The sequence below is a fragment of the Gekko japonicus genome, unplaced genomic scaffold (genome assembly GCF_001447785.1).
Source record: "Gekko japonicus isolate JY-2015 unplaced genomic scaffold, Gekko_japonicus_V1.1 scaffold794, whole genome shotgun sequence".
Classification (NCBI taxonomy): domain Eukaryota; kingdom Metazoa; phylum Chordata; class Lepidosauria; order Squamata; family Gekkonidae; genus Gekko; species Gekko japonicus.
In genome coordinates this window covers 111,334-132,125 of record NW_015164692.1, presented here as the reverse complement: position 1 = coordinate 132,125, position 20,792 = coordinate 111,334, and the positions used below count along the sequence as shown (strand labels likewise).

General features: G+C 45.3%; 1 protein-coding gene across 4 annotated transcripts in view; it reads left to right on the top strand.

Annotated features, from left to right (window-relative positions):
- The window catches only part of PHKB (phosphorylase kinase, beta), a 194,525-nt gene that overhangs the window by 147,420 nt on the left and 26,313 nt on the right, over positions 1-20,792 (top strand). For 3 of the 4 annotated variants that reach the window (XM_015409423.1, XM_015409420.1, XM_015409422.1), the window contains 3 exons: positions 1,528-1,585; positions 4,309-4,399; positions 14,425-14,627. In XM_015409423.1, coding sequence (XP_015264909.1) covers positions 1,528-1,585; positions 4,309-4,399; positions 14,425-14,627 — 352 coding nt within the window. Of the gene's footprint in view, positions 1-1,527; positions 1,586-4,308; positions 4,400-7,789; positions 7,881-14,424; positions 14,628-20,792 lie in introns of all 4 variants that reach the window. The other variant, XM_015409421.1, reaches the window with a different exon arrangement.

Genomic DNA, 20,792 nt, shown 5'->3' with positions numbered 1-20,792 from the left:
TGCATGTGATGTATATATGTACATATATTACTTGAATGTTATCTTAGCGGATTAATAAATGTTAAAGAAGCAGAACCAAAGGGGGAATCAATCCATGGGTATAAAATACTCCCCAAATATATTTATTTTTTAAAATGTAACAAATGCATATTTAAAGCTACAATTTGCTCCAAGAATATTTGTCCAAATAAAACAAGTATGGAGCCCTAACACAAAGAGTGTTTTTTTATTTTTATACGTCATATATGCTGCTTAACGCGCCATGTTTCATTGTCCTTTAAGCCATGCAGAACTGTAAAACGTATTGGTAATTGTATATGATAAAATGTGTTCCTAATTTCTTGTAAGTATTGCTTTAAAAAAAATCACATGACAGTTCTAAAGCACAGGTGATTTCTGCTTCTGCCTCTTTCAGTGTTCAAAAATATTTCACTTGAGGAAAGAAGCCCCTTTCTAACAGTTAGAGAGAGTTGTATTTTACTTGAAATATGTAATTATGGCGACCCTCATTTTAGTAGCAATGAACTCTGATAAAGTTCATAGGGATCTAACAAAGGGAGCTTTGACTCTTGAAAGTTTAAACCCCCCCCCCAAAAAAAAGAATCTCATCGGTCTCTAAGGTGCTACTGTACTCAAATCTTGTTCTCATAAGAGCATAAGAGAAGCCAATGTTGGATCAGGCCAATGGCCCATCCAGTCCAACACTCTGTCACACAGTGGCCAAAAATACCAGGTGCCATCAGGAGGTCCATCATTGAGGCCAGGACACTAGAAGCCCTCCCACTGTAGCCCCCCCCCCCAAGCACCAAGAATACAGAGCATCCCTTGCCCCAGACTTAGAGTTCCTATCTACACCTTGTGGCTAATAGCCACTGATGGACTTCTGCTCCATTTGCTTATCTGATTCCCTCTTGAAGCCGTCCATGCTTGTAGCTGCCACCAACTCTTACTGCAAACCAACATGGCTACCCTCGGCTAACTCTGGGTATAAACTAAGATGTGCAGGAGCCCAGCTTGTTTCTGGACTCACTTGCCTACCTTACTTGCCCCCCTCCCTAACTCCCTCCTTGAGCAGAGTGTGGCAAAGGAATCCTGATTAGAAACTAAATCTGGCTAGCTGTGGTGTGTGTGAATGCAAGTGCATGAGTTAACTCGAGTTCCCGTTTCCTCCAGTAACTGGGATTCTAACCCAGAGTGTAATTAAGGCTTAACATTCCAATGGGGTGTGTGTGTGCTGATCACTCCCTACATTTGTACGTCTCAGGTAGCCAGAGTTATTTTCTAACCAGGATTCTTTCATTGTCTCCTGTGCCAGAAAGGAGGAGCAAGGCGTACACCATTAGCCCAGCAACAAGTCGCGTCTGTGAACCCACAGTTCAGCCTGCTGTCCGAACGGAGTCTTAATATGTAGTGCTGCCCTTGTTCTCTGGCTTTGAAACAGGCCAACAAAACAGGTCAAACTCATTAGGCAGCTGCAAAATAAAACCTCCTCTCCTTCTTTGTTTCTGCATGTTCTCTGCGAATTAGGTACCGTCTCCGATCACATTGAAAGAATCTATCGAAAATCTGGCAGCAAAAAGCTCTGGTGTGTATACAACATCTTCCTGCTTCCTATTACCGTTGTTGCGTAGCGATGTTGAAGTTTCTGCAGACTTCTGAGCCTCATTTTATGCACTGTAATTCAATATACTTATATCCACTCTATGGGAAATTATTAGTTTGGAGGTTCTGTTGGACAGATCTTAATGGTGTAGGTTTGTTTTCTTTTAGCAGAGTGCCAGCTATATTAAAAGAGTGCTTCGTCTGTAGACAAAGGCTGGGGTTCCAGTTTGGAAGCCCTGCCACCTTATCTGAAGCTCATTCCCCAAAATCCGTGACATGTGGGGGGTTATTTGCCCTCTTATCAGAAACCCAGTCCCCCAATTCTGTGACATGTGGGGTTCTCCTTAGTTTATTTTGCAGGGAAAGAAGCGCCCTCTGCCCTTGCGCAGGGGCGCTGCCATCTAAAAACGTAAGAAATGCCCTGCTGGACTGTTCTGCTGATCGATACACAGCATCCTGGTTCCTACAGTGACCTACTGGATGCTTCCACAAGCAGGGCAAGAAAGCAAAAAAGAACCAGCTGCCAATATTTAGTGTTGCCCCACCTCTAAAGACGAAAGTCCCATGTAGCTATCGTCGCTAGCATCTGCCGACAGACCCTGTCGTCCATGAATTGTCTGGTTCCTTTTCAAGCCCTTGAAGCTAGAGTCCATCTTGCAGCAGCGAAGTCTGTAAATTAATAACGCCTCGTGCGAAGAAGCCGTTTTCACTGGTCATCTAATCTGCAGCCAGTCACCCGATTCCAATGTTATGAAAGAGAGAGAGAAGATGCTCTTTTATCCCAGTTCTCCACGCCATTCATCATTTTATAACTCTCCCCCCCACTTTTATCCGTCCTCCATGTGACTCGATACTGAATGCCAGCACTGAAAATAGATGGCCAAACTGGCCCAGATTAAGCCTTGAGAGCAACCATGTAAGGAATTGCATTATTATAAGACTGAGTGCCAGTCCAGAGAAAGAGAGAGCGAAGAACTGTCGGAGACCGTCACAGCAATAATAGGATATTTGTCCTATTCAAGGTGCTGTTAGGCAGACGTCACAATAAAAAAAAAAAAAAATCTCCATGATTATTGCAGAGCACAGACGTTGTGAATTTGATTCGCTCTATTCTTTCTTTTCCTGAAAGCTTTTCTCCCGTTAAATCTCATTTGCGGCTAAGCTTTTAAAAGTGGTGCTCTTCCCTTCCCACCTAGTTGGGGTCCCATGTCTTCCGTATCATTACCTCGCTCCAGTATCTTTAAAAGCTTACCCAGAGGTGGTAAAACAGGAGAATGCTGTACATGTGTGTTCCTAGTCCGGGCATCACGCTCTGTGATGAGATTCCTTTGATAACTGCCTTCTCTCACGACCAGCCCAGCCTAATCCGATCTCATCAGATCTTAGAAGCTAAGCAAGATCGGCCCTGGCTCATATTTGGATGGGAGACCGCCAAGGAATACCAGGGTTGTGATGCAGAGGCAGGCAATGGCAAGCCATCTCTGATTGTCTCTTGCCTTGAGAACCCTACAGGGTTGCCAGACGTCAGCTGTGATTTGACAAACAAAAGAAAATAATAATAATCCAGCTAATGGGAAAGACTCTCCCCAGCTCAGCATTCTGTCTACAGCTACAGCCAGCTGGATACCCCTTTGAGTAGCTTACAAACCAGGGCATGAAGAAAATGACCATCTCCTCTTGTTTATAACATTTAGTATGATATCTGTCCATTGAGGCCCCATTTAATTGTCATGTTCTACCCCAAAATTTAAATAAGTCATTTTTGGCTAGTGGTAGGATTCCCATTTGCCCACTTGTGACAGGAGACCTCCAGGAAATTGCAACCCTTCTTTGTTTGATGAGCAGAAACTGGGGCAAGGGGGGCATGGCAGTGCTGGGGAGAAAAATTAAGAAGAAAAGTAAGGCCTTGGCTACTTACAGGAGGTGCTGGCCGTAGAGTTCCCGGCAATTCCTAGAGCTACACGGAAGTGACAAGGGTAGTTCTATGAATTGCCAGGAACTCTGTGGTCAGAACATCCTGGAAGTAGCCAAGGCCTTATTTTTCCTTTTAATTTTTTCCCCAGGATGCTACCCCCCCCCAATCCTCTTGCTGGTGCAAGGCACTGCCTGGCAATCCTAGCTAATGGCCACCATCAGATCTCGTGCTGGTTAATTCTGTGTTAATTGTGAGATGTAGGAAGACATTCATTCAAAGTGCTGTTAATTCTGCACAACCTGCAGTTTTTCTTTTTATTTCAATTTCCCCAACTCCAGTTGAGCTTCTCCTTTCTGTACCCTGCAACCCCAAATGACTCTTGCAGTGCAAGGAAGGATTATATTTCTGTTGTGTCTTAAAATAAAAAATCCAGCAGTGCACACCCCAAAACACTGCCCCCCCCAGGCATGCCGAACACAGCTCTCAAGAGTAAGAGGACCAGTGTTCCCTCTAAGCTGAGTTAGTGTGAGCTAGCTCACAGTTTTTTAGCCTCCGGCTCACACATTTTTGTCTCAGCTCAGGAAGGATGGGGCTCCAGAGCAAACTAATCGATGCAGTAGCCAAATCGCTTGCTCACAACTTGAATGCCAGCAGCTCACAAAGTAGAATTTTTGCTCACAAGACTCCACAGCTTAGAGGGAGCATTGAACAGGACTATGTTGTACAGCATAAATATGGAAAACAACCTTCCTTTTCGTCGCCCACTCATCACTGTCATGTGCCGTGTCTAGGTTGGTGCTACGCTGCAGTGCGGCATACAATCAGAAATTCGCATCCTCTTTAGCCCCCCATATTACCACTTTGGTAGTACATGGGAAGCAGGTAAAGTGCACCCGGAGGCCTGAAACCATGCTGCTTGAGATGTGTCAGCTTCTTTGCATTTTGATGGTTGTCGCTTGACGTTGTTTCCCAGAAACGCTTTGCTCTGGATTTTTAAGGAGTGCACACCCGTGGATGACAGACGTCGGCATCAATCTGGCTGATGGATTTTGCGCTAACTTTGTGGGATATTCCCCCACTCATCCATTAACTCTTGATAAATTAATGTCTTGGCTGCACAGCCTGTCTCAGAAAATGGGAAAGAACCCATTCTACTATATGTCTGTGGTCTGACGATCAAGACAGAGAAGATGCTGGAAATTTTAGGTTTTTGTAGCAAAGTAGCAGGTGGGAGGCATGGATCAGATTGTGGTGGTAGTGTAGTATTGGGGGGGGGATAACTTTCCCCCATGTCTGCATATTTCCATGAATTTTTAAATTAAAATATTTGTACCCAGTCTCTGGCCTAACCTGGATACCCCAGATCTCAGAAATCGGCCCTGGTTTAGTACTTGGGTGGGACACCACCAAGGAAGTCTGGGGTTCCTATGGAGAGACGGGAAATGGCCAACCATCTCTGAATGTCTCTTGCCTTGAAAATGCTATGGGGTTGGCCGCGACTTGATAGCACAGTGAAAACAACAACAACAAAGAATCCCCCCCCCCCGGTCACACACACACACACTGGTCTCTGTGTTTCATGGCAGCTTACAACTCCAAATTTATAACATACAAAATACAGCAAAAGCCCAAATAATCCCCCTTCCCACCAAATGCCTGCAGCCTACATTTCATTAAAAGTCCCAGTGAATAACATGCCTTTGCTGGATCTCCAAAAACTGTAGAGTGAGTACCCTTCTAACCACCTCTGGGAGCCCATTCCATAGGGTGGGAGTTATTATGAAAAGAGCACAGGCTTGGGTAGGTGTCAGGTATTTATTTATTTATTTATATTTATAATTTCAATTTATAGCCCGCCCTCCCCACAACGCGGGCTCAGGGCGGCTCACAGGCAGGCAAAGCCAACACATAAAACAGATTAAAACCATATAAAAACGTCACTACTATGTTACACATAATTACAACCTATTAAGTGCTCTAGATGTTCAAACAAGATCTTCCCTAAAGATGACGTCTCGAAGATGGTACACCCAATCAGTGCTGCTAGTTCCATGTGGCGCTGTTGTTCTCTCTTCCCAGGGCCAGAAGCTAGTGATAGTAAAATAGTGGCGGCTCCTACTCAAAAGCCTGGCGGAAGAGCTCCGTCTTGCAGGCCCTGCGGAACTGCACAAGGTCCCGCAGGGCCCGGATCTCCTCCGGGAGCTCATTCCACCAGGTAGGAGCCGCCACCGAAAAAGCTCTGGCCCTGGTAGCAGCCAGCCTGGCCTCCTTGGGGCCTGGAATTGTCAGGAGATGTTGCGTCCCCGACCGTAGTGCCCGCAGGGGAACATAAGCAGGGGAACAACAAGCAGGGGCTAACATAAGCAGGGGAGCAACATGAGGACGGTAGGTGGTGCACAGGGACATATGGAAGGAGACAGTCCTTTAGATATGTGTCTCCTTGGTCATGAAGGGCTTTAAAGGTCATAACCGGCACCCTGGATTGAACTCAGGAACAAATTGGCAGTCAATGTAGCTGTTTTAAAACAAGCAAGATGCATTCCTGTTGTCCAGTCCTTGATGATAACGTGGCCGCAACATTCTGAATCAGTCGAAATTTCCAGGTTGCCTTCAAGGGCGTCCCAATGTAGAATCTATTACAGTCATCCAGCCATGAGGTTACAAAAGCCTGGATTGGCCTGGCCAGGCTCACTGAGTCTAAGAAAGGGAAGGGTTGGTGAAGCAAATGCAGCTGGTAGAAAGCACTCCCGGCCACCCCTGCCTAGCTTGGAGCATCCATTAGAAGGGAGAGGAAATGGCAAAGAGGAAGCTGGCCTCTCCCACGGCTGCAGTTCAACAATAGAGTTCTCTGATCTTCCAGCATCTCATCTGTTTTGACGCTCAGAAAACAGAAAGCTTCCGTTTGGCTTTCTTTTGTAGGGCTACTTAGATGAATACCCAAAGCGACAGACCTTTATTAAAAACAAGGAGTTTACCCGATTCTTCTTTCTTCCGCCCCTCAGCTGTTTACACCGGCGTGCACGGAATGTTCCTCTGGTGTTGGATGCCATACTTGACCAGTACCTCTGTGTGAGATACTTGCTGCAGGACTGTGTCATTTCAGACTTGGTGCGAGTCTGCACTTTGGGACCCTTCCTCACCTCTGAAAAGCTCCTCGCGTGCACATAAACAGTGTGTAAAGGAGCAGGTTCTAGCCTGGGATCCTGCCCAGCATGCTGGTTTCGCAATGAAATTTTTGGCATTCAAGTGTTTTCCCTCACCTGCAGTCTGAAGTGGTACAGTCCAGCAACAGGTGCATCTTGGGTACCTGCTGAGAGTGTGTTTTGTCTGTTAGTATGTGTGCATCTTGGTTCATTTTAAGAAGTTGAGTTCCAGGTGATGATCCCAATGATCATATGGTCAAGTTGTAACTTTCATCACGGACTGTATCAATACACTCACCTTGACTCCATGATATCTTATTCTAGCACCCATTAATGGGGAGGTAGGCTTGCATATGATGAATGTATCGCCATGAGAATGGGGTGTCCAAAACCGCCATTAACAACTGTCATCTTTGGCAAGTGACTACCAAATCCTGGCCAACGAAGGCCATGTTCTACATAGGATACGAATGGCATGCATTGAAATATTTCTGTTTTTTCTGGCTAGAAGATTGTCAGACGTCAGCAAACATGTTTTGCATGCCCTGTAGTTTCTCTCACAACAGAAAGCCATTATTGCCTGTCTCAAAACATATTTTTAACTTAAGAAATTAAGAAAATTAAGCACTTTGATTTTCTTTGCAAGATTGGAACAGAGCAATTTGACTGAAGATGACTGACTGTATCTAAAAAATCTGAAATCCCCCTCCCCCAAGAGAGTTTCAGCTGAATGCAAATTATCAAGACGGCCTGGAAAAAATTATGTCTTTCTTATTTTTGCTTTCATAATTGTATCGAGCCGTCTTGCTGTCACGTCAGAGAAAAGAACAGCAGTGGCCTATAATGTAGTATGCAGTTTAATGAGTTCAAACTGTGTTCCCAACATGGCCATTAAGAGTGTTCTCGCTTCAGTAATTTAAATAATTCAAGATTTAGCCTCTCTCTCAAAAAAAAAGAAAGAAGGCAACTTTTAGGAAGAGACATCTCAAGTTTAAAAATACCGTGCATATTTAAACGTTTAGCATTTGGGAACTGATCAAACAAGACAACAAATTTTTCAGTCCTAGTTTTTGAATTCATTAAACTAGTGTTTGATATCCAGCAGGATTGCTCTGTTTTCTGCCCTCAGGTCTCTTGTGCGCTTCGCAGCAAGCCTTTTATGTAAACTAGTGGACAGCCTTGCCCCGTCTATTACTAATGTTTTAGTTCAGGGCAAACAGGTAAGTCCTTTATTTTTCAGAATCCTTAAATCAGGCAGAATGTGACCTTTGGTGCCCAAAGCATAATATGTTGTAAGGGGTGTTGGGTTTGTTTTTTTTAAGACATAGTTGGATTAGATCCAGAAGATAACAAAAACTTTTATGACTCTATAAAACCTCTCCACTGGGCCAGTGTAAACCAGGGTCACTTCTCCCACCAGGTGACCTAAGCTACTTTGGCAGTGTAAGAAAGGGGACATTCCCACATTCCCTGCACCCTCTCCGCTGTCATCTCAAACCTTTCGGACAAGAGTAGAATCACATCCCCCACATCTCTCCATCCTTTTTCAATACCAGGTGGCACACACCTGTTCAATCTTCCCAAATTCTTTCAAGCTTCCCTCTTATTGTGATAGTCCGGGTGCCATTTTGATTGCCTTGATGATCTGATTGTGTAATAAGACATTTGGACACGTCACTGTGGGGCCATGACAGAAAAATCAGGTCTCTCACCCCCTAGTGTGCCTGATGCTAGGCCGAGGGAACGGACCTCTTTGCCGAGACCCCACAGTAATTCGGCAGAACATGAGGTGGACTCCTCGCTATATGGCAAAATTTTGCAGACAACCGAAACAGTGCCCGAACACTCTCAAGTTAAGGGAATGTCATGAGTATCCAGGGAGATTTACTGCACATGTGCAGCTTTCAACCCACTATTGAAAGAGGGGTGAAGTGGCTAAGAAGGATGTGCTCTACATATTGACAAAACCGTAAGGCATGAAAGCCAGAAGAAAAAACAAATGGGGGGTTTGACCCACGGCATACTGGTTAGCAAACTGGTTTCACTCCCTCACTGCAGTTTACGCCCTCCATTCCCCAGAGGAGATTTATTTGCTCACTTTTAAAAATGTTTCTATTCCACCTTTCGTCCAAGGAGCTTAGGGTAGATGGCAGTACATGATATTCTCCTCTGCCCCCTCGTGTCCTCACATCAACTCTGTGAAGTAGACAGGTGGAAGGATTGATAACGATCCCAAAGTTACCCTATGAGCAGCGTTCCCTCTAAGCCGAGTTAGTGTGAGCTAGCCCACAGTTGTTTTAGCCTCCAGCTCACACATTTTTGTCTTCGCTCAGGAAGGAGGGCTCCAGAGCCAGCTCATTTATGCAGCAACCAAATCGCTCGCTCACAACTTTAATACCAGTAGCTCACAAAGTAGAATTTTTGCCCACAAGACTCCACAGCTTAGAGGGAGCCTTGCCTATGAGTTGTGTTGGGGGTCATGGGCTGAGGCTCTGACCACTCTGTACCACGTTGCCCCACCACTCCCTTGACCATCATAAAAACAGTTTATTCATTTAATGCCATTTTGCTCCCGTGACCAGAGAAGGTGTGGCAAACCGCGAGCCAACATGGTGTCTGCACCAGCAGATAGTAAATCCCAGATAACGTTTTGCAGGGAAGAGTAGAACTGGTCGCTGGAATGTTGTTACCCGTAGAGCTAATAGCAAGAGCTGTAGTCTTAAAAGGGTCTGAAAGTATAAGGGAGATTTATTTTGAGTAGGGAAAAAACCCCACAAATTTCTTTTTTCTTTGTGTTGTGGGGAGAAATAAAAATGTATCCACATTTTTTTTATTGCAAGCCATTTTTCACTAGATGGGAGAGTGTTATTTGAAGCCGGGAGGACCGGCTTCAGAACAGATCTTTTTGGGTAGCTCTGGGCACGCTGATAGCTTCCCTGCTATTCTTTCATCTGCGAGACGGAAGCAATATGGCTCGTCTCACAGAGTAGTTGTAAACCTGAGTCAGTGTAGAGCATTTCCTCGCTAGCAGTGGCAACGGGCACTGTCTTTTAATTTTTGTGAATTTACAGCGCCCTCAGTACATCGGATGCTTTATAGAGCAGCGTAGGGAAAAGAAGCGTACTGTTAAAAATCTGAATACATCCAGGGCAGGTTAAAAGTCCTAAGAAAGAGTCAGAGGCAAAGAGAGAATGGGAATGGAATGATAAAAAGGTTAGCGGGGGGGGGGGGGGGAGTGATCGGCCACTGTTGCAAACAGCCATCCTAAAGTGAATGTTGAAGTTCTCTCTTCCAAGATCAGGTAGCTAATGTTTCAGAACTCCAAACGGAACCATTTTCCACCCGAGTTAAAGAATGATACTGCTGTAGGATCCCCAGATTAATTATTGACCATCTAAAACAGAAGCTTTCCAGAGTATGTAGTCTTGAGTGCAACCGAAATTTTAGTTTAAAAGGTTCTTGCAAGATTTACAATGGCTTTTTCTGTCCTGGACAACAAGGATATATGAGTAGAGCTGAAAGTGTTGTTCTGGAGCAGGGCAATAGTATAAGTCAGTAACTCATACCACATCGCACATGATAGAGGGCCCTCAGAAAGGGCTCACCTTGAAGGTTCTTGCATGTTTTGAAAAATGCTTCCCCGCCCCTCAAGTGAGTCATGCCCATAGCTGTTTTATTTGCTGGCTGATTATTTTATTAACCCCGTCACAGCATACACCTGCCCTTTCCTTATTAGCCCAGGCTAGCCTGATCTCGTCAGATCTTGGAAGCTAAGCAGGGTCGGCCGTGGTTAGTAGTTGGATGGGAGACCCCCTGGGAAATCCACGGTTGTGACATGGCAAACCACCTCTGAACGTACCTTGCCTTGAAAACCCTATGGGGTCACCATAGGTCAGCTATGCCTTGACAGCAACAACAACAAAGTACTCAGCTTGACCAGAAAGGATTTTGAGGAGGGCATCTTCCTGGGCCAAAGTAGATGACTCCACCCTCCCCAGTCTGGCACAGTCTAGGGACAAGGGTCCCCTTTGCCTTCTCTGTATCCACTCTGCTCTTCTTGGTAATGTTCCTAAATGGGGGGCAGGAGTGGATTTTAAAAGAGGCAGTATTACAGCAGTCCGGAGTAACCTGAATACAGGCAGGTGTTGTTTCCCACCACAGGTGGGAAAACTTCAAGGAGAACAGGTGTCACAAAACATAACCATACTAACTAAATAGGCTGTTAGGTCGGAACGTGTAATTTCATTGTCCCTCTAAAAAAAGTCGTTTTCCTTTTGTTCATTATTAATCCTATTTATTTTGTTAACTACTGTTATTTTTGTTTCCCCCCCAATGGTTTAAATGGGAGATGCATTATCAGCTATTAATTGTCTTCCATTAAGAGGACGCTTCCTCCCACATTCCAGGGAGGTGTTTTATGAGCTTTAATTGCTTATAAGAACCCATAGCAGAAATAAAAGACCTGTTTTGATGATTGAATGTTTCCGGCACATCAGCTTCATATCTCTTGATCTCTTTTGTCTGTCTCCCCCCCTTACTTTGACAACACATATCAAAGAGAAAGATCTGTTTGACTTTGATGATTGAGTGCTCCCTGGTTACTTTGATCACTCACTGAATGCTTCCTGTTTGTATTCCGTAGGATACAATTCATTCCCAGTATTCCACCAAAATTACATAAATATCTTTTAAGATAACTTAGCATCCAATGAGGGGTGATTCATCAGTCTTTATTTCAGTCACCTATAAATCTGGGATTTGATCTTCCATCTGTCTGGATTTTGGCAAGGGTGATCCCTTAAGTAAAGCGTGGGCCTGAGAACTGATCCCAGTTGAATGAAAACAAGTTACATCTGGAAACAAGTTTCCCATTGAAACCAACATAGACAAAATAAATGGGAATAGTTAATTTGTTTTGAGTCCTATTAATTATTCCTTGGTCATTTTATTTATTTTATTTATTGTCAAATTTATACCCCGCCCTCCCCGCAAAGCAGGCTCAGGGTGGCTTCCAATAACATAAATACATGATAAAAACATACATAATACGAATTAAAACAAAACAGTTAAAAATAATACATTACAAAGTGCTGGTGGCAGTTAAAATTCAATCAGAAGGAATGCTTTCAGATGGTTTTCCAGCTTCCAGCATAAAAGTGCTTAGATGTTATTCTGCTCGTCAACTCTTATGGCAGCTGCTCAGTGATGACTTTGCGGTCCGTGCACTGCGGTGGCTGCCCCTAATTATATGCCTGGTGGAAGAGCTCCGTTTTGCAGGCCCTGCAGAACCGTGAAAGGTCCCGCAGGGCCCTGATCTCCTCCGGGAGCTTGTTCCACCAGGTAGGGGCCACCAGCGAAAAGGCCCCAGCCCTAGTAGCAGCTAGCCTGGCCTCCCTCGGGCCAGGGAGGGTCGAACGATTTTGAGACCCAGACTGTAATGCTCTCTGGGGTACATATGGGGAAAGGGACCCCGTAGGTATGTTGGACCCCGGCCATATATGCACATCTATTGTATTACACAGAACTGGAGTTAATGCATCTCCAGAACATGATGGACAGGAATCTATCTTTTTTGTTTCGGTATGCTTTTCAAAGGAGATGGTAGAGAAAGGGAGGTTTAACTACCAAGACACTAACCCAGCCAGCTTCTAAGGACAGAAGCAGTTAAAAGGTGCACATCCAGCTATAGCCAATATTAACAAGACTCCCATGGGGCAGGGGAACTGTGAGTATTTGCTTTGAAACCAGACTTTACATAATACACTAAAAAGATTCTCCAGCTGTACTCCATAAGATTAAAAATTCTAGACTTGCGGAGTTTATCACTTCAGAGGTGCGGATGGACTACTAAGATGAGAGAAAGGTGAATGTTTGGGCATTTGCATTTGATGAACACCCCCAATCAAGTCATTCCCCGATCAAAGTAAACAGCGATAATTACTTTCAAATCCACGTGGTGTTTACCAAACTGCATACCTGCCTCTACAATAGGAGCTTGCTTTAAAAAGAGAGAGAGCTTCTCATATCAAAAAGAGCTTTCATCAGAAATACCTTTTATGATACTCCCAAATGATTTGCCTTTGTTTAGCATGATTTGGCACTATTTTGTTGTCGCTTTGGCTGCACCTGTCCCGGTAACCTCCTGTTCCTTTTGCATGTGTCCAGAGGCTGGTGCAGACGTACAACTGCCTGTCTCCCATGGTTAAGAGCCAGGGCTCTTTTTGTAGCAGGAACTCCTTTGCATATTAGGCGACACACCCCTAATGTAGCCAACCCTCCAAGAGCTTACAGTAGCCTCTGTAAGAGCTCTGTAAACTCCTGGAGGATTGGCTACATTAGGGGTGTGTCGCCTAATATGCAAAGGAGTTCCTGCTACAAAAAGAGCCCTGGAGATCATAGGCTGTGGCAAGAGTCTGTGCTCCCCCCCCCCCATACTTCCTGTTGTTGGCCAGGACTGAACCCTGGTTAAGACTCAGCGTGGTTAACACTGTAACGACTTACCATAGTTAAAGCTGGGGCGAGGGTGGTTTGGATGGATGAGTAGAAGACTTGGGACTCAGCAGCTCATTGATCATAATTATGGGATGGGGCAGTATTATGTCCGCACTGGCTCTGAGGTTGTTGTGTATGAAGAAATAAACCCAAAAGTTGCAGAAGCAGCGTGCCTTGCCAATCAGCTGAACGCTCGGATCGGAGCATTAAATGTACAAGAGGAAATCTGGAGCGGGAAAGTGGTGCTTGGAAACTGGTACGGGGCTACCATTGAAAGATTAGGAACTTACGGTGTATGTTTTCGGCGTGTTCTTTAAAGTTAACGTGCCAGACATACGACCCTCAGTTCCTAATGTTTCAGTGAATCCTCTATAGCAGTTTCCAACCCCCACCCGCTCCAAATTTCATTTGCTTATTTTATTGTATACCCCACCCCATCAAAGCCATGCCTTCTTTTTGCTACAAAATAACCTGAACTGGCTTACCCCCCCCAAGCCTCCCAACCATCACTAAGGTTGCCAGGTGTCCCCCCCCCCCGGCCGCTGGCAGTGGATGGGGGGTGAAGTATTGCCAGCTCCAGGTTGGAAAACTCCTGTAGATTTGGGGTTGCAGCCTTGGGAGGACAGGGACCTCAGTAGGGTACAACGCCATACAGTCCACCCTTCAATGCAGCCATTTTCTCCAGGGGAACTGATCTCTGTAGTCTGGAGATGAGCTGTAATTCTGAGGGATCCCCAGGCCCCATCTGGAGGCTAGCATTCCTAACCACCACCAACCGAACTGAATGCAGGAACTGAAGAATACAGGGTGAGCAGTGAGCTCATGGAAAGCTGGAGACCCAGCCTACCAACCCTGCAACCAGCACCGTACCCCTGATAGGGGCTGGTCGAGGGGACCTCTCTCCCCTAACGCCCTAGAAGTCAGCGAGAAAGATTTTCTATTTGACTATGCCCGATCAATCTTACTCGCAAGGAACTGATGGGGAAGGTCATGCCTTTTTCTGAATATGCATTTTCCCACCTCGTTTCTCTTTCTTTTGGGATAATGCATTTTTGTGTCGTTGTTGTTGTTGTTGTTGTTACAGGACACTGCCTTAATGCAAAATAACCAAGCCCTGCAAATCTGTGTTGCCCATCAGCTGTCAATTTAACCTGCCACGCTAATTATCCTCTGTCTGTCTTGATGCAGCTGGGGAATATGACAGATAAGTAGCCCTCCACTGCCTGCCTGTCTCAGGTTGTAACTCTAATTGCCGCTAATATATTCCTTTAGGTGACTCTTGGGGCGTTTGGCCAGGAAGAAGAAATTATATCGAATCCCTTGTCTCCCGGCGCAATTAAGAACATCATCTACAACAAGTGTAATTTGCAGGACGAGAGGGAAGCTGTTCTCCAGCAAGAACTTGTCATTCACATTGGCTGGATTATCTCCAACTCCCCCGAATTATTTAACGGCATGCTGAAGATACGAGTGGGGTCAGTAAACCCATATTTTGCTCTGTTTGTTTTGCTGTCTGAAGGTCTGGGTGGACAACGCCCCCCAAAAAAAGCAGGTGGCATCATTGAGGGAAGTTTTAAGAACACTGATGTTTCATTCATCAAGGTTCTGAAGGCGGTGGGTGTCCTTTTACCTCACATTTGGGTATGCCTCCGAGAGCTTATGATACCAGTGCGATGTCCTCAATTCCTGTCTGCCTTCTCCCAGGGACAATTTGAGTAGGGTTGCCAAGTCGATCTTCGCTGGGAGCGGGGGGCTCCCAGCCGGCGTCTGGTGCACGCGCGTGTGCCGCATGCACGTCACCCGGAAGTGACGTGACGACGCCAGGCACGCTGGGGGCGGCGGGGTCCCCTCACCGAGAGGAAACCATAGAGTTTTCCCTCGGATGGCTGTGGCCCCGCCCTCAGCGTGCCCGGCGTGGTCGCGTCACTTCCAGGTGACGCGCACGCCAGGGAGGAGTTCCCCCCGAGGCCCGATTCGGCAGCGGTGGGGAACGGACCTCTGGGGCGGGGGTTTCCCCTCCCCCCGAGGGAACTTGGGAAGCCTAAATTTGAGGTGCTGGTTTGAGTCTGTAAAGCCCTGAAGGGCTTAGGCCTTATATATCTGTCCTTTTGCTTCCTCCCATGTGTACCATCTTGGACCCACAAATGATGCCATATATACATGTCAAACTCAGGCGGCACGGGCACAAAGAGAGGTGTTCTTAGTGGTTCCCCCCCAAAAAAATTATGCACTCCCCACTCCATTGTAGCAATATGTGGAAGTTCTATGTGGAAAAGCTAATGAGACTGGGACTTTTCAGTTTAGAAAAATGATGACTGGGGGGGGGAGATGATCAGTGTTCTCTCTAAGCTGTGGAGTCTTGTGAGCAAAAATTCTACTTTGTGAGCTACTGGCATTACAGTTGTGAGCAAACAGTTTGGCTGCTGCATAAATTAGTTTGCTCGGGAGCCATCTTTCCTGAGCTTAGACGAAAATGTGTGAGCCGGAGGCTAAAGAACTGCAAGCTAGCTCACACTGACTCAGCTTAGAGGGAACACTGGAGATGATGTATGGATAGGGTATGTTGTAGGGCTATCTTTTGGCTATGCTCCTGCAGAGTGCAGGGGGTTGGACTAAATGACCTGCAAGGTCCCTTCCAACTCTAACATGCTATTATTCTATGATAGAGGTTTATAAAATTATGCATAGGGCAGAGAGAGTAGATGGAGATAATTTTTAATCCCTTTCCCATAATACTGCATCTGGGGTCACCCAGTGAAGGTGATGGGGAAAAATTCAGGATAGACACCAGGAAGTATCTTTTTTACTCGATGAGTAATGGTGGCCAGGATTCTGGGGAAGAAGAAGAGGGAAGGCAAAAAAAATCTGTCTGCCCACATGGTGCCTGGTTGACCACCCAGCCACCTATGTGCCTGGTCATCCGCTACAAAAGTTTGGTCCAGCAGCTGCAGCAGCACTGTACAGAAACAACATAAGTAGAGCCTGCTGGATCAGGCCAGTGATCCATCTAGTCCAGCATCCTGCCTCACACGGTGGTCCATCTAGTCCAGCATCCTGCCTCACACGGTGGTCCATCTAGTCCAGCATCCTGCCTCACACGGTGGTCCATCTAGTCCAGCATCCTGCCTCACACGGTGGTCCATCTAGTCCAGCATCCTGCCTCACACGGTGGTCCATCTAGTCCAGCATCCTGCCTCACACGGTGGTCCATCTAGTCCAGCATCCTGCTGCACATGGTGGTGCATCTAGTCCAGCCTTCTGTCTCACACAGTTGACCAGCCAGTCTCCCTATATGTATGTGTGAAGGGGGAATGAAAAACCAGAGAAAAATATGGGACCATTATGCTGAGTTTCACACACAAAAAAACGCAGAAGCTCTTATTTCCAAGCACAGTATCTCTAGTCGTAGGACCCCCATCCCTTTGGGCAGGCCTGTAGCGCTCAGCATTTTTCTTCAAAAGCTGAGAACGTTTCAGCAGCCACTTATTTTGGTGGTGTCCTGATTTGCCACGGAGGCATCTTTCTTTTTCTCCTTCTGTGCTGGTGTTATCCACCCTGAGCCTTTGGGGTGGAGCAAACAGTGCTGATAAATCAGCCCACTGAAACATTTCATACTGGTAAGCGAGACAGCCACATTTCGTTATGGATAAAGCCCCATTTTTTTAGCAGGCTCCCCCTTGCTCCCCGTCAGTGACGTTCCCTGTGGCAAATCTTGTGTTGTTTATGCTCTCGGGCCAGTGCTGTGTTTATGTTACTTTCCTGATGGCATTTTAGATTGTGGAGCTATCAAAACTCTATACCGGAGCGCTGAAAACATAATAGAAGGCGATAAATTATGGATAGCACACCTGGGGGCCTGGCTGTAGCTGGCTCGGCTTGCCTGAAGGGCTTTGAAACCTGAGAGGATACACCTTCTCTCTCCATTGTTTGATCTAAGTAGCAATTAGATAAGGGGTGCTCCCATCAGCTGCACTGTGTACGGCAGCCGTAATTCACAGCCCACTCAATGCACTGCAACGTCCTTAAATTGGCGCGTCTCCATTGGCCTCGGCCAGTGATTTGTAGATTGCCATTTCACTTCCTCGGTCTTCCAGAGTTAAAGCTCGGGATATCCAGTAGGATATATTACCGCCATGACAGTTTCAGTAATGCGCATTCCAGGACGGAGTTAAGATGCTCCTGGAGCCGCTGCAGAGGGCATGCAGCGCATGGCACGAGCATCCCAGCGACTGCGTTACACAGTTGCGTCCTTTTACAAGACCCTCAACAAAGCTTTAAAGTGAAGTTTGTTTGTCAGGGTTTTACGATGCTGTATTTTTCGCTCCTTCGATGGTTCTGCCTCACTGCTGGTTTACCATCTCGGAACAAATCTAAATTTATTTCGCCGGAATAACAGCTACTTCCTCCGATGTTTTCTTAAAGTTTCCCTAGACTTTATGCAAATATGCTTATGGCCTAACTTATTCCATAAATAGCTCCCCCCCTCCAGCTGTTGTGTGTTTGCTCTTTTCAACACTTGTTTTAGATGAGAAATTGCTACCTTTTTCACTGAAACGTGGTATAAATAGAAGTCAAAATAACACTCAGGCACCATGAACAGAAACCATTTATGTGCATCTCAATTGGGAAAAAAATGCGGGATGGCAGTGTATTCTCAGTTCTAATTTGCGTGGTTTAATCTATGACATCTCTGTGGCTTCTTTGCCATAGATGAAAATATTCACTGCATGTATCTTGTTCCTTGGCTTGGCTTCTGTGCAACTGAATGCACTGTGCTTTGCAACGTCACAACTGATTTTTGGTTTTGCTGTCCGGTAACAAAAAAAATCAGCTTGTCATTAAATTTCATAAACGTTTTTTCAATATGCCTTCATTCCGCAAGATGTATCCATGAAGAGGGCTCGGTTCTAGAAACATCTTTTATCTAACGCTGAAATAATGCAATATTTATTATTTATTTTATCCATTTGTACGTGTCTTTCTCCTCAATGGGGTCCAGAAGCCGCTTAGATCATTCCATTTTAGCCTCACAACTGCCCTGTAAGGTAGGTTAGGCTGAAAGAGTGAATTGGCCCAAATTCACCTTGGCTCAAGATCACCTACTGAGCCGCTATATTACAAGTGGGGGTTCAAACCTGGGTCTCCCAGTCCACTACACCACACCAGCTATGGGCAGCAATGAATATGACCCTAATGAAACAGAGTTGAAACTACAATTGAGCCATAGACTTCATGGGTATTCTTATGTGTACTAGTGTACTAGTTAGAGTGTTGGATTAGGATCTGGAAGACCTGGGTTCGAATCCCCACTCTGCTATGGGTGAGCTTGAGCCAGTCGCACACTCCGCCTAACCTACTTCACAGGTTTATAAAGATAAACTGGACGATGGGAGAACTAAGCAAGCTGCTTTTGGACCCCCTTAAGGGATAAAGATGGGGTACAAACGATCCACTTTTCAGTGAATTGGCGGAGGGTATGCTAACCTCACCTGGGCTTACTTAATGGATGCCAAATCCAGGTTAGGAAACACCTGGCAGTTTGGAGATGGAACCTGGGGGTGGTGGGGTTTGGGGAGGGGAGGGGTCTCCGCAGGGTATAATGTCATTAAGTCCACCCTTCAAAGCAGCCATTTTCTCCGGGGGAATTGATCTCTGTCCTCTGGAGATCAGTGGTATTTCTGGGAGATTTCCAGGCCTTCCCTGGAGGTTAGCAACCCTAACTTACTTGAACGACGTCATAATGGGGCTTTGTGTCTGAACTGGGAGAACTGGACCTTGCGTGCATCAGAGGGCAGTCTCTCAAGGGGCTCTTGAATGAGTGAACAAACTATTAGTCACCTTGAGAGATGCAAAATATCTGGAAGTTTTGAAGCCAGGGAAAATACAGTATCTGGGGGAACGACCAAAATTTGAAATGTATACAATTCTATTCAAACCTATGTTTATTTTACTGCCTGAACAACATAAAAATTCATCATTTATAACTTAGTGTGTAAAATTGTGCTGCTTGGCATATTTATGGAATTGAGAAGTATAAGTCTTTTTACGAGCCAAACTCCGAATATACACAGGACCTGAGAGCGCTGCAAACCTCGGCACCTTGTGCTAGCTTTATGTATATATCTTAGTTTTGGTGGCTGGAGATATAGGAAAAAAGAAATAAAAAACAGAAAACAACTTTTTCAGTAAACAAAAGGGTGTATAATATGTACAAAGGCAGTCGCAATAGTACTAGCAGCGTGTTTGGGTTTCAAGTTAAACTTCATAACACTGAAAACACCAAAGTCTTCAATAGTATACTATTCACCATGTTATCTTAATTATGGGCAACACTGGTCACATTTAAACTACGAGGATATCTTTGAAAATATTTTGTGTACATCCACAGTACTCACAGGTTAGGGGTGTGTATTGGTATTTATCAGGTATTTTCTCAGCCAATCACTGGAAGGGCCAGTGATTCGGCTATCCAAAAATGGCCTCCCCCCAAAATCCCAAAAATATTCAAGGTTTTTCAGGGCCAACAGATATCTGCAGTCACAGGGCATTTAAAGGGCTCTATGTCCCTTTAAATACCTTCAGAGTTCACTCACTGCAGTGCGGAGTCATGCCATGGCTTGGAGAATGCATTTAAAGGAACCACATTTCTTTAAATGCCTTTTCCCCCTCCATTGGAAACAGTGGAGGATGTGGGAACCTTCTTCTGGAGCCCATAGAATTGGACCATCTGGTCCAATCATTCTGAAACTTTAGGAATGTTTTGAGGAGAGGCATCAGCAGCTATGCTGCAAATTTGGTGCCTTTTCCTCAAAACACATCCCCTGCCCCAGATACCCCCAGATCGATTCTTCATTATACCCTATAGGGCCATGGACTATAATGGTCCTCATAGGGTGTCATGAAGCCAAAAAAGATTGGCAATCTTAAATATTTCTCAAATCCTAATACCATACCAATATTGGGATTTGGGAATATCAGGAAATACCAATATTTTTTGGGTTCAGTATACCCAAACCAGAAAAATACCATTTTTTTGTGCACATGCCTATCACAAATATCATTCTTAACTAATGTCATACTTTCATTTTAAAGAAGCATCTTCATGCTACACATTTTGAGTAGGGGTGTGCAAAAAATTCAGTATTTTTCGGTTCGGGTCTATTGCACCCAAAAAAAATTTGGTGTTTTAAAAAAAATCACAGATTTTATACTGATACGGTATTTGGATCTGGGATTTTTCAAAAATCCTTAATTTTTTCAGGCCTAATAGACCCAAGAAGAAAAATACTGATGGCTTCTACACCAGTTTGGTGTGGTGGTTAAGTGTGCGGACTCCAATCTGGGAGCACCGGGTTTGATTCCCCACTCCTCCACTTGCAGCTGCTGGATGACCTAGTTCTGATAAGAACTGTCCTTGAAAAAGAGCAGTTTCTGTCAGAGCTCTCTCAGCTCCGCCTACCTCACAGGGTGTCTGTTGTGGGGAGGGGAAGGGAAGGGAAGGAGTTTGTAAGCCGCTCTGAGACTCCTCTGGGTAGTGAAGGGCCATGGGGTATAAATCCAATCTCTTCTTCTTCTTCTTCTTCTTCTTCTTCTTCTTCTTCTTCTTCTTCTTCTTCTTCTTCTTCTTCTTCTTCTTCTTC